The sequence below is a fragment of the Scyliorhinus canicula genome, chromosome 16 (assembly GCF_902713615.1).
Source record: "Scyliorhinus canicula chromosome 16, sScyCan1.1, whole genome shotgun sequence".
NCBI lineage: Eukaryota > Metazoa > Chordata > Chondrichthyes > Carcharhiniformes > Scyliorhinidae > Scyliorhinus > Scyliorhinus canicula.
Window position 1 is genome coordinate 78462242 of NC_052161.1, and position 13742 is coordinate 78475983.

A 13742-nucleotide genomic window follows, 5' to 3' on the forward strand; every position below is an offset into this window, starting at 1 on the left:
CTGTCTGGTTTCTGTGGCAGCTAGAATACAGGGGATTCTGCAGACTGCTTGTTTCTTTGCCAATGTCCATTTTTCCCTGTAACATAGAACATAGAACAGTACAGCACAGAACAGGCCCTTCGGCCCTCGATGTTGTGAACCTTTGTGTTCTTCCATTTTGTGTGAGGAAGTGGCCAACCCAGGTGGCTACACCCAGGCTGGGGTTTATATACAAGGGAAGGCTCTCCTTGTCATGGGGAAGCACTGCTCCATTACCAGGGAAGTTTGGACTCTTGATGTTCACGTGTTAGAACAGAAATAAACAGTAAAACCTGTCTGACCTGTTATTGTCTCATAATCTTAGTTGGAATGCATTGCCAAGTGAGTGAAGTGAGAGTCAGTTTACATCGAAAGCCTGAAGACACTCTGCCAACCTGTATTTCAATATAGGGAGAGAGGGTGTCAGTTTGGAAGTCTGTGTGACATTCATTCTGTGACAGTCCAGTCAGAGAACGATCACTCCATTCAGCTCCCTCGACTGGAGTTCGGAACGGGGTCGAATTTGCTGAATTGCAGGTAAGTGAGTTGGGAGTCAGTTTGCATTTAAAGCAGGTCGCCTTTCAGTTCCTTGGTTTAGGAAAGGGTGGGGTGGGGTAGTCTGCATCACGGCCTGGAGATTGGAGGTCAGTGTCAGAGCCCGCCATTTCCCCAAGATCCACTGCCACTCTGAGTTTCACGATTCTTTAGTTTCTATGAAAGAGCACATGGAATTGGGGAAATGTTACATTGACCAAAATAACTCTGTTTTGTTTTCTGCTGATGGTATTGCTGAGAAGTATATTGGATTACTACAGCCTGAGGCAAGTATTTTAAGAAGCTAATCTTTTGAAGCAGTTTCCCGCTGATATGATATACGGTAAATGATATTAAAAAGGTGAAATATTCACCATCGATGTTGCCAGCCCAATGGTGACAAGCCCTGCCCCCAATGCCACGAGTTCTGTCTGCAGTGACACAAAGCACCACCCATAACTTGGGTGGTCGGACCTCTAGCCTGACGACTGCGTGTGCTCTTGGCGGGCTGCCTTTCAGCTGCTCCTGTCTATCTGACATTGTGATCTCAGGTTGTTTCTAAATGATCTGAGATGAGCACAGTGAGCTAAACAGTTAGCTTGTAATGCAGAGCAATGCCAGCAGCACGGGTTCAATTCCCGTACCAGCCTCCCAGAACAGGCGGCAGAATGTGGCGACTAGGGGCTTTTCACAGTAACTTCAGTTGAAGCCTACTTGTGACGATTATTATTAGATGGAGACACAACCTCCAGTGAGGAAGAGGGAAGGATTAGAGGGAGAGGCAAGAGGAAGAAGGGAAATCTGTGAAGCTCAGGATGCTGCTGTTTTGTCAGGCAGAGCAGCACCAGTCCACGGTGAGGGGGGGGGGGGGGGGGGGGGGGGGGGGGGTGCGGCAGGAGTAACCCATAAACTTCCCCAAGACTAACCATGCAGAGATTTTGCTCCCTGAAACTGAGCGAGACTCCGTGCCGGTGGAGACTCAGGTTCTCAGGAGACTCAGGTTCTCAAGAGCCTCAAGAACATCACTTTGTGAGATGTTTGCTGGAGGGATTGCATCAACTACGTTGGGAGCCCCCGGGGATTGAATCATTGAAGATGGCAGTGAAACTCTTCACAACAGGCTCTTTCCCGGCAGCCTGTGGAGATTTCAGTGGGATAACAGCCTGCTGCACAACATTGTATCAAACTGTTCACAGATACAATGGGCGAGAAACTCCGTCCAGGGACGCCCGGATTGAGTTCCACAATGGGACAGGGAATCAGGCTTCGGGGAAGAATTGGGATCCATGCCCGGCTCCGACCCAATCACTCTGCCCCAAACCCTCATTGGGGGCAGGAACGAGGACCACTACTGCGTGTCGATCTGGGGATATAAATAAATGCAATTAGGTCTTAATGACCCATTTGGATCTATTTAGCGGGCCCAGCACCCTCTGCTCTTGCCCTCCATGATTCTCTGGCTCCCGTGGCTGGGAATCACTTGGGCGCGGATCACTTGTAGTCTCTACCCGTGTGGCCCGGGAGTGCTGAACCCCATGATGGGCCAAGGCGGTTGTAATGATATGTATAATGTAGGGAGTGTAAAGGGTTAACATGATGATGTTCCTGTATCTCAACATTAGATGTCACCACAGAGTACAAAGAACAAAGCAAAGTACAGCACAGGAACAGGCCCTTCAGCCCTCCAAGCCTGTGCCGACCATGCTGCCCATCTAAACTAAAATCTTCTACACTTCCTGGGCCTATATCCCTCTATTCCCATCCTATTCATGTATTTGTCAAGATGCCCCTTAAATGTCACGATCGACCCTGCTTCCACCACCTCCTCCGGCAGCGAGTTCCAGGCACCCACTACACTCTGTGTAAAAAAACGTGCCTCGTACATCTCCTTTAAACTTTGCCCCTCGCAGTTTAAAACAGTTTTAAAGCCCCCTAGTAATTGACTCCTCTACCCTGGGGAAAAAGCCTCTGACTATCCACTCTGTCTATGTCCCTCATAATTTTGTAGACTTCTATCAGGTCGCCCCTCAACCTCCGTCGTTCCAGTGAGAACAAACCGAGTTTATTCAACTGCTCCTTATAGCTAAAGCCCTCCATACCAGGCAACATCCTGGTAAATCTCTTCTACCAGTACCAGTCCCTCTCTTAGGCCTCCACATCCTTCTGGTAGTGTGGCAACCAGAATTGAACACTATACTCCAAGTGTGGCCTAACTAAGGTTCTATACAGCTGCAGCATGACTTGCCAATTCTTACACTCAATGCCCCGGCCAATGAAGGCAAGCATGCCGTATGCCTTCTTTTTAAAAAAATGTATTTATTCAAAGTATTCAATAAGTTTACAAAACCCTCCAAAAAGGAAAATAATACAAAGAAAGAAGGGCAACATGCCAACAGAACAGAACAACTTAACCCTCTAAACGATACAGTTTAGCAAATTAACACTAAATTCAAAACAGGATAGAGCATGCGCCCCTTACAAAAAGGAAAGGAAATCGCCCCCCCAAATCAAATGTGCAAAATTTTCTATATTAAATAGTAATAATCTTAACACAGCAACTTAGTGAACATTAATCTAGTGCATAAAGAGAATATACATCAGCAATCCACTAGACGTTACCCCACGCACCTCAATCCTCCCACCCCCTCCCATCGGGGCACTCACTGCCCCCCCCCCCCCCTGCCATGGGTCACTGCTGCTGTTGAAGTGTTAATTTTCCCCGCGAAATCAGCGGACGGTATTGTGCCCCCGTTCAACAGCGGTAGCTCTGTACCCTTGGCAAAGTTATTTACACACATATGTAGGCATCCGTTTGTGGTGTTGTTCCTTGCTTCTTCCGGACGGATTTCGCTGACGTTGTCGTCTCATGCGCACTTCCGTTTCTGCGGCCCTCCCGTCTTTCCCATTTTCTCTGTTTCTGTGGATGCCAAGTTTGTTAACGTTTCCCTGCCTCCCCCCTCCCCTTCCCTGGCTCTCCTCTATTGTTCCCTGTCTCTCCCCTCTGCCCCCCCTCTCCCTGCTTCTGCCCCCCGAGCCCTGTGGTTCGCCTTTCCTTCCTCTTAGATTTAGCTGTCCCTCTTCCCCTCTTCCTGTCTATCTCTCCCTCTCATGCTTTGGCTACTTTCCCGTTTCTTGGCTACCTGGCTGCTCTTCTGCTTGTTTGTTGGCCATGAACAGGTCCCGGAACAATTGGGTGAACGGCTCCCACGTTCTGTGGAAGCCGTCGTCTGACCCTCGGATGGCGAATTTGATTTTCTCCATTTGGAGAGATTCCGAGAGGTCGGACAGCCAGTCTGCAGCTTTGGGTGGTGTTGCTGACCACCAGCCAAACAGGATTCTACGGCGGGCAATCAGGGAGGCAAAGGTAGGGGCGTCCGCCCTCCTCCCCAGGAATAGATCTGGCTGGTCTGAAACCCCGAAGACCGCCACTTTTTGGCATGGCTCCATCCTCACCCCCACCACTTTGGACATGGCCTCGAAGAAGGCTGTCCAGTACTCAACATGTCTGGCGCAAGATCAGAACATGTGGGCGTGGTTGGCCGGGCCTCTTTGGCACTGTTCACATCTGTCCTCCACCTCTGGGAAGAACCTACTCATAAGGGTTCTTGTTAAGTGGACTCTATGTACCACTTTTAGTTGCGTCAGGCTGAGCCTTGCGCACGTGGAGGTGGAGTTGACCCTATGTGGTGCTTCGCTCTAGAGTCCCACCCTATTTCAATCCCCAGGACCTCCTCCCATTTCTTTCTTGTTGCATCCAGTACGGTGTCGGCCCTTTCTGTCAGTCGGTCGTACATGTCGCTACAGTTTCCCTTGTCTAGTATGCTTGCGTCCAATAGTTCTTCCAGGAGTGTCTGTCATGGTGGTTGTGGGTATGTCCTTGTCTCCTTTCGTAGGAAGTGTTTTAATTGCAGGTACCTTAGCTTGTTCCCCCTGGCTAGCTGGAATTTCTCTGTCAGTTCGCCCAGTGTTGCGATCCTGCCGTCCATGTATAGGTCCCTGACTGTCAGTGTCCCTCTGTCCTGTCCCCACCTTTTGAAGGTGGCGTCAGTCAGCGCTGGCGTGAACCTATGGTTGTTGCAGATAGGAGGCCGTATGCCTTCTTGACAACCTTCTCCATCTGTGTTGCCCCTTTCAGTGACCTGTGGGCCTGTACACCTAGATCTCTCTGACTGTCAATACTCTTGAGGGTTCTACCATTCACTGTATATTCCCTACCTGCATTAGATCTTCCAAAATGCATTACCTCACATTTGTCCTGATTAAACTCCATCTGCCATCTCTCCGCCCAGGTCTCCAAACGATCTAAATCCTGCTGTATCCTGTGACAGTCCTCATCGCTATCCGCAATTCAACCAGCCTTTGTGTCGTCCGTAAACTTACTAATCAGACCAGTTACATTTTCCTCCAAATCATTGATATATACTACGAACAGCAAAGGTCCCAGCACTCCCTGCGGAACACCACTAGTCACAGCCCTCCAATCAGAAAAGCACCCTTCCATTGCTACTCTCTGCCTTCTACGACCTAGCCAGTTCTGTATCCATCTTGCCAGCTCACCCCTGATCCCGTGTGACTTCACCTTTTGTACCAGTCAGCCATGAGGGACCTTGTCAAAGGCCTTACTGAAGTCCATGTAGACAACATCCACTGCCCTACCTGCATCAATCATCCTTGTGACCTCTTCGAAAAACTCTATCAAGTTAGTGAGACACGACCTCCCCTTCACAAAACCATGCTGCCTCTCGCTAATATGTCCATTTGCTTCCAAATGGGAGTAGATCCTGTCTCGAAGAATTCTCTCCAGTAATATCTCTACCATTGACGTAAGGCTTACCGGACTGTAGTTCCCTAGATTATCCTTGCTACCCTTCTTAAATAAAGGAACAACATTGGCTATTCTCAGTCCTCCGGGACATCACCTGAAGTCAGTGAGGATCCAAAGATTTCTGTCAAGGCCTTAGCAATTTCCTCTCTAGCCTCCTGCGGTATTCTGGGGGAGATCCCATCAGGTCCTGGGGACTTATCTACCTTAATATTTTTCAAGATGCCCAACACCTCGTCTTTTTGGATCTCAATGTGACCCAGGCTATCTACATGCCCTTCTCCAGTGATCCACCAATTCCTTCTCTTTGGTGACTACTGATGCAAAGTATTCATTTAGTACCTCACCCATTTCCTCTGGCTCCACACATAGATTCCCTTGCCTATCCTTCAGTGGGCCAACCCTTTCCCTGGCTACCCTCTTACTTTTTATGTACGTTAAAAAGCCTTGGGATTTTCCTTAACCCTATTTGCCAATGACTTTTCGTGACCCCTTTTAGCCCTCCTGACTCCTTGCTTAAGTTCCTGCCTACTTTCCTTATATTCCACACAGGCTTTGTCTGTTCCCAGCCTTCTAGCCCTGACAAATGCCTCCTTTTTCTTTTTGACGAGGCTAACAATATCTCTCGTTATCCAAGGTTCCCGAAATTTGCCGTATTTATCCTTCTTCCGCACAGCAACATGCCAGTCCTGAATTCCTTTCAACTGACATTTGAAAGCCTGCCACATGTCAGATGTTGATTTACCCTCAAACATCCTCCCCCAATCCAGGTTCTTCAGTTCCTGCCTAATATTGTTATAATTAGCCTTCCCCCAATTTAGCACATTCACCCTAGGACCACTCTTATCCTTGTCCACCAGCACTTTAAAACTTACTGAATTGTGGCCACTGTTCCCGAAATGCTTCCCTACTGAAACTTCTACCAATACCAGGTCCAGTACAGCCCCTTCCCTAATTGGACTATCTACATATTGTTTTAAGAAGCCTTCCTGGATGCTCCTTACAAACTCTGCCCCGTCTAAGCCCCTAGCACTAAGTGAGTCCCAGTCAATATTGGGGAAGTTGAAGTCTCCCATCACAACAACCCTGTTGCTTTTACTCCTTTCCAAAATCTGTCTACCTTCCTGCTCCTCTATCTCCCGCTGGCTGTTGGGAGGCCTGTAGTAAATCCCCAACATTGTGACTGCACCCTTCTTATTCCTGATCTCTACCCATATAGCCTCGCTGCCCTCTGAGGTGTCCTCCCGTAGTACAGCCGTGATATTTTCCCTAACCAGTAGCGCAACTCCGCCACCCCTTTTACACCCCCCTCTATCCCGCCTGAAACTTCTAAATCCTGGAAAGTTTAGCTGCCAATCCTGTCCTTCCTTCAACCAGGTCTTTGTAATGGCAACAACATCATAGTTCCAAGTACTAATCCAAGCTCTAAGTTCATCTGCTGTTATAATGTGGAGATGCCAGCGTTGGACTGGGGTGAGCACAGTAAGAAGTCTTACATCACCAGGTTAAAGTGCAACATGTTTGTTTCAAACACTAGCTTTCAGAGCACTGCCCCTTCCTCAGGTGAATGAGGAGGTTTGTTCCAGAAACATATATATAGACAAATTCAAAGATGCCGGACAATACTTAGAATGCAAGCATTTGCAGGTAATCAAGTCTTTACAGATCCAGAGATAGGGGTAACCCCAGGTTAAAGAGGTTTGAATTGTCTCAAGCCAGGACAGTTGGTAGGATTTCGCAAGCCCAGGCCAGATGGTGGGGGGTGAATGTAATGCGACATGAATTCCAGGTCCCAGTTGAGGCTGCACTCACGTGTGCGAAACCTGGCTATAAATTTCTGCTCGGCGATTCTGCGTTGTCGCGCGTCCTGAAATCCTACCAGCTGTCCTGGCTTGAGAAATGAAAAGTTTCAGATGTTTTTATCGCAATAAACTAGGCCATGTAAAGTCACAGTGTTGGGGGTTGAAGAAAAGCACTGGGAAGGCTGATGTGGTAAAACAGGATAAGACAGTGGGGTTTGTTAAAGTGGTGAAGGAAAGCCCAAGTGAAGTGAAGGAGGTACAAAAGAATGTACAGCCAGATCAAGAGGTGATTGATAAGAAGATGTCAGATCTCTTTAAACAATTTACTTGTGTGGGTAAAGTTTACTCATGTGTACCAGGAGGAGCAGATAAAGAAGTCAGAATTTTAAGAGATACGGGAGCTAATCAATCTTTAATGGCAAGAGATGAGGAGTTATGTAGTTTGGGAGGAATATTGCTAGAAAAGGTGGTAAAATGTGGAATTCAGGGTGAGATGAATAGTGTTCCATTATATAAAGTAAGGTTGGGACGTCCAGTGAAGAGTGGTGAAGTGGTAGTAGGAGTAATAGAGAAATTATCTTGTCCAGGAATACAGTTCATTTCGGGTAACGATATAGCTGGATTGCAGGTGGGAGTGATGCCTACTGTGGTTGCTGAGCCAGAGGAAAATCAAACAACTGAATTGTTGAAGGACGAATATCCTACGATTTTTTTCCTGATTGTGTAGTAACAGACACACAAGGGTCAGCACAGTAGCACAAGTGATTAGCACTGTGGCTTCACAGTGCCAGGGTCCCAGGTTCGATTCCCCGCTGGGTCACTGTCTATACAGAGTCTGCACGTTCTCCCCGTGTCTGCGTGGGTTTCCTCCCATGGTCCAAAGACGTGCAGGTTAGATGGATTGGCCATGCTAAATTGTCCTTAGTGTCCAAAAATAAGGTTAGATGGGGTTATTAGGTTACGGGGTAGGGTGGAAGTGAGGGATTAAGTGGGTCGGTGCAGACTTGATGGGCCGAATGGCCTGCTTCTGCACTCTATGTTCTATCTCACCAAGGTATTGAAAAATGTCATAGACGAGCAAGACAACCTGTGTACTGGTCTGGAATCAACAAGGATGCGGACAATCATGTGCAGGAATGCAGCATTTGTCAGATGCATCAATCTGTGCAATGCAAAGAAAGCTTGGAAGAAAATGTTTTTTTTTCTTTATTTTTAATTTTTTTGTTCCCCCCCTTTCCTCCCTCTCCCCCCCCTTTCCTCCCTCTGCCCCCCCCTTTCCTCCCTCTCCCCCCTCCCTCTCACCCCTTCCCCTCTCCCCCCTTCCCCTCTCCCCCTCCCCTCTCCCCCTCTCTCCCCCTCCCCCCTCTCTCCCCCCTCCTCTCTCCACCCCCTCTCCACCCCTCTCACCCCCTCCCCCCCCTTTCCTCCCGGGGAAGGAAGCCGGCTGGCCGGCCGGGGAAGGAAGCCGCTCCCGCTTCGCTCTGGTTGCGGGGACTCAGCTGCTGCAGAGAAACCAGCTGCAGTCGCTTGGAAGAAAATTAACTCATCATCAATCCACGGATGAAAGTTGGTATGGATCTGTTCTACTTTAAAGATCATGACTATCTAGTCATAATTGACTACTATTCCAAATATCCCGAGCTGATTATGCTGAATGATTCAATGATGAGATCTGTAATATGAACAACAAAATCTGTTTTTGCTCGCATTGGAATTCCATTAAACGTTGTCTCTGACAATGATCCTTGCTTCACCAGCTGGGAGTGGGCACAATTTGCAGAACGTTATAATTTTTACCACATCACATCAAGCCCATTGTACCCCCAATCTGATGGCAAAGCAGAGAAAGGCAGAGGAATAGTCAAAAAACTATTCAGCAAAGCACTCGATGACAACAAAAACTTATCTTTGGCACTGTCAACATACACAGCAACCCATTGTCATCAGCCTTATCGCCAGCTCAGATGTTGATGGGAAGAAAAATTCGCACCACATTACCAGAGATCGCGATTCAGAACATGGATGATCAAGAAATACATAGCCGTCTAAGGTTATAAATACAAAAAGAATACGACAACAAGCACACAAAACTTTGATCAAAGTTAAAAGAAGGAGATTACGTTTGTTTACAAAATCATGATGGTGGACGGCAACACACAGCTGAAGTTTTAAGACAACCCAGATCGTATTTGGTTCAGACTGAACAAGGTTCAATGTGTAGAAGAAATAGAAGAGCATTACTGCAAATAAAAAACATATTCCATCTCAAACTCAGAACATTATTGCTCAGGATGCCAGATTCAAAAAACATTGGCAGCGATTCTCCGCGGCGCGGACCAAGTGCCCACGCCATCGTGGAACGCGACACGGGCCTACGCTGCGGCCAATTCACTGCCTGAGAGGGGGTCAGCAGCGGCGCCGCGAGGAACGCGGTGTGCGGAGCGCTGGAGCGGCGGCGTCATCGCGCGGGGCCATGATGACACCGCGCCACGTATAAGGGGCAGCTGGGTGGGGAGGAAGGAAGAGGGGGAGGAAGGAAGGGGGGGAGGAAGGAAGGGGGGGAGGAAGGAAGGGGTGGCTGGGTGGTGAGGAAGGGGGGCTGGGTGGGGGGGTGGGGGTTTATTATCTAAACACAAAAAAAAAGCGGGGGGAGATGTCATAATATACATCCATGTATATGATGGAGTGCAGACAGGCAGTGATTGACACACAGGATGACCAGTAAGCACACAGCACAGTGCAGCCAATCACCAGATAGGACACGACCACTATAAAGCCAGAGGGCACCAGTTTTCCCGCTCTCTCGGGACCCAGCCCCTGAGACAGTCAGAGTTCGTGAGCTAGCCAGTGCAAACACCATGCGGTAGCTAGTAAGTCTGGTCAGGCTAGTACCAGGTCTCCAGTCAAGTCAGCATAGTGTCAACCCACAGTTGAACATGTATAGTAGTTAAGACGGTAAATAAAATTGTGTTGTATTTTATCAAGTGTTGGAGGTCTGTCTCTCGCTACACTGCATCAAGTGCAGTCCACATCGACCCAGCCTGCTTAACACATCATCAATTTCTACATTCATCACAAGAGATTGAAACCCTGGAGGTGGATCACTATCTGGAATTCTGAATTGCTGCAAGTTAATGCAAATTGAGAGTGAAGACGTCTTAGGAGGTATTGTGATGGTCCTTATGCTTTTGGGGAAAAAAACTTATGGTATGTTGGAGTGATGGTCCCTTTAAGAACTAGATTAGGTGTGTTCTCTGGGTGTATAATTTCCTTTATTAATCAAAGCTTCAGCATTTATAACTTGTCATTCCTAGTTTAGAGAAAAAAACAATTCCCTCTGATCTCTCCAACATCGTTAAGCAACAGAAGAGGGTGAGTGATATTCGTGTCAGTGATTAGTCATGCTAAATTGCCCCGTAGTGTCCAAATGTTAGGTGAGGTTGCTGGGTTACGGGGATAGGGTGGAAGTGTCGACTTAGGTAGGGTGCTCTATCAGGGGCCGGTGTAGACTCGATGGGCCGAATGGTTTCCTTCTGCACTTTAAATTCTATGATTCTATGATAAAGAGCATGAGGGAGGGGCAAGTTGAAGATTTGCTATGTCGAATAATTTATTTTATTTATTTTTTATAAATTTAGAGCACCCAATTATTTTTTTTTTCCAATTAAGGGGCAATCTAGCCCGGTCAATCCACCGAACCCGCACATATTTGGGTTGTGGGGGTGAAACCCACGCAGACATGGGGATAATGTGCAAACTCCATTGACCAGGCTAGATTGCCCCTTAATTGGAAAAAAATAAATTGGGTGCTCTAAATTTATAAAAAATAAATAAAATAAATTACTCGACATAGCAAATCTTCAACTTGCCCCTCCCTCATGCTTTTAATCATAGAATCGTTGCCAATGTTTCTCTGCAGACAGTGACGCAGGGCCGAGATTCGAACCCAGGTCGTCAGCACTGCAGTCCCAGTGCTAACCACTGTGCCACATGCCGCCCTGTAGAGTAATTTATTGGACTTTGGCAGCATGTAGTGTGGCATTTGATAGGGCCCTGTCCTCAAGGCCTGATAGCACGGCTTGTAGTCTCACAGCCTAACTTAAGCCCGGTGACAACAGGTGCAATTGGGACTGGATATTCCTGAGAAAAGTGACAGGTGTGGAAAAAAATATTCAGTAAAGTAATAAACGCCAAATTAATTATTAACCTTTGACTTAGTGCATTTGGATGTTTCATGTTTCTCTTTATGATTTATCATCCATAACACAGAAAATGAAGCTTTCTGAATATTTTACACGAATTGCCTATTCAGGACCTTACAAGAAGCCTGACCTGGAGACACTGAGCACGTTGCTGGAAAACCACGTCACATCTATTCCCTATGAAAATCTCGGTACACTCTGTGGAGAAGAAATTGTTCTCAACATGGAAACCGTCTTTGATAAAATGGTGAGGAAAAATCGAGGTGGCTGCTGTTTGGAACATAATGGGTTGTTCCACTGGGTATTAAAGGAGATGGGATACAATGTGAAGATTTTGGCAACAAGGTTGTACAAACTAGCAAAGGAAAAATATGAATCTCACCCATCGCACGGTTTCCTTTTGGTGACCATTGATACCAAGAATTATGTCGCTGACGTGGGCTTTTTAACATCCTATCAAATGCGACGACCCCTCGAGCTGGTGTCAGGCAAAGAGCAAACCCAGCTTCCTGGCACATATCGCCTCACTGAAGATAACAGTATCTGGTACCTCGATAAAGTAAAAAGAAAACTTTGCATTGTTGGTCAAAACAATGATAATCAGTCTCAAATAAAACAACTTGCCTACCAAAAAGTCCTCTGCTTTACCCTCAAGCCTTGCAGGCTCGAGGATTTTGAGGGAACAATGGACTACCTGATAAACTCTCCCATGTCCTTTTTTACAAGCTTATCCCTTACCTGCTTTCAGACCACTAATGGATTTAAGATTCTGAAAGGTACAGTGTACTGGGAACAGATCTTCAATGTTGAAGATGGAGTAGACCTGAGAACCTCGAGAACACTGACTGATGAGGAGGTACAGCGTGTGATCAAGAAGACATTCAACTTGAACTTGGACAAGAAGATAATACCTGTGAATAACTTTACCAATTTCCTGCTCGAATAATACCCACCCAACATCAGATTTCCCCTTTCAAAAATTGGAGTTAGATGACCAATTTATTTGGGAACTAGATCATAATTTTATGGGGGAACAGTTCAATAATATTACAGCAAAGAAAAATCAATTTGTTGGGTACTGTTCAATCATTTTATTGGGTTGCAGATCAATAACTTTATTGGGTTACAGATCAATTATTTTAGTGGGTTACAGATCAATGATTTTATTGGGTTACAGATCAATCATTTTATTGGGTTACAGGTCAATTATTTTAGTGGGTTACAGATCAATGATTTTATTGGGTTACAGATCAATCATTTTATTGGGTTACAGGTCAATTATTTTAGTGGGTTACAGATCAATAATTTTATTGGGTTGCAGATCAATCATTACAGATTAATTATTTTGGGTTACAGATCAATCATTTTATTGGGTTACAGATCAATCATTTTATTGGGTTACAGGTCAATTATTATTATTTAAAAAAAAAAAATAATTTTTATTCAATTTTCTCCCGGCAATTTAAAACAAACAAGGCGTGTTTCCACGCCAAAACAAATCAAGAAAAGAACTCTCCCCCCCGAAAAATAAATAATAACAAATAGCAATACCAGAAAGAAGAAAATAACATAACAAACCCACTGCCGCAAATAACCCCCCCCCCCCCCAACCATCACCAAACCCCCCCCCCCCCCCCCCCCCCCCCGCCGGGTTGCTGCAGAGACCGACCACTCTCTACCCCTTCGACAGGAAATCGAGAAAGGGCTGCCGCCGCCGGAAGAACCCCTGTACCGACCCCCTCAGGGCAAATTTCATCCTCTCCAACTTGATGAACCCAGCCATGTCGTTGACCCAGATCTCCGAACTCGGGGGCCGCGTATCCTTCCACTGTAACAGAATCCTGCGCCGGGCTACTAGAGACGCAAAGGCCAGAATGCCGGCCTCTCTCGCCTCCTGCACTCCCGGCTCCGAAGCTACCCCAAAGATCGCGAGCCCCCAGCCCGGCCTGACCCTAGACCCAACCACTTCTGACAAAATCCCTGCCACCCCTTCCAAAACTCCTCCAGAGCTGGACATGCCCAAAACATATGGGTGTGGTTTGCCGGGCCACCCGAACACCTCCCACACCTGTCTTCCCCTCCGAAAAACCAGCTCATCCTTGCTCCCGTCATGTGCGCCCTGTGCAGCACCTTCAGCTGAATTAGGCTGAGCCGTGCGCAAGTGGAGGAAGAATTCACCCTTTCCAGGGCGTCCGACCACGTCCCATCCTCAATCTCTTCCCCTAGCTCTTCCTCCCATTTTGCCTTGAGCTCATCTACTGAGGCCTCCTCCTCCTCCTGCATCAGCTGATAGATAGCCAAGATCTTCCCTTCCCCGACTCACGTCCCCGAAAGCACCCTGTCCTGCACCCCCCCTTGGCGGCA

At 47.1% G+C, this 13742-nt stretch overlaps 1 protein-coding gene across 3 annotated transcripts; it reads left to right on the plus strand.

Moving 5' to 3' along the window:
- The first annotated feature begins 250 nt into the window (after positions 1-250).
- Positions 251-12793, plus strand: LOC119950900 (arylamine N-acetyltransferase, pineal gland isozyme NAT-10-like). 3 transcript variants are annotated; one of them, XM_038773820.1, is made up of 3 exons: positions 251-555; positions 10162-10341; positions 11489-12793. In XM_038773820.1, exons 2-3 carry the CDS (start codon positions 10311-10313, stop codon positions 12322-12324), a joined length of 867 nt encoding a protein of 288 aa, XP_038629748.1. In that variant the 5' UTR covers positions 251-555; positions 10162-10310; the 3' UTR covers positions 12325-12793. The 3 variants fall into 3 exon arrangements, with proteins under 3 accessions (XP_038629748.1, XP_038629747.1, XP_038629746.1); XM_038773818.1 differs by having other exon boundaries at positions 255-555; positions 11446-12793; XM_038773819.1 differs by lacking the exon at positions 10162-10341 and having other exon boundaries at positions 11446-12793.
- Positions 12794-13742: the final 949 nt, after the last annotated feature.

Bases quoted from the DNA above. Each gene is read 5' to 3' on its own strand.
- LOC119950900 (XM_038773819.1), top strand. From the start codon at position 11,449: ATGAAGCTTTCTGAATATTTTACACGAATTGCCTATTCAGGACCTTAC.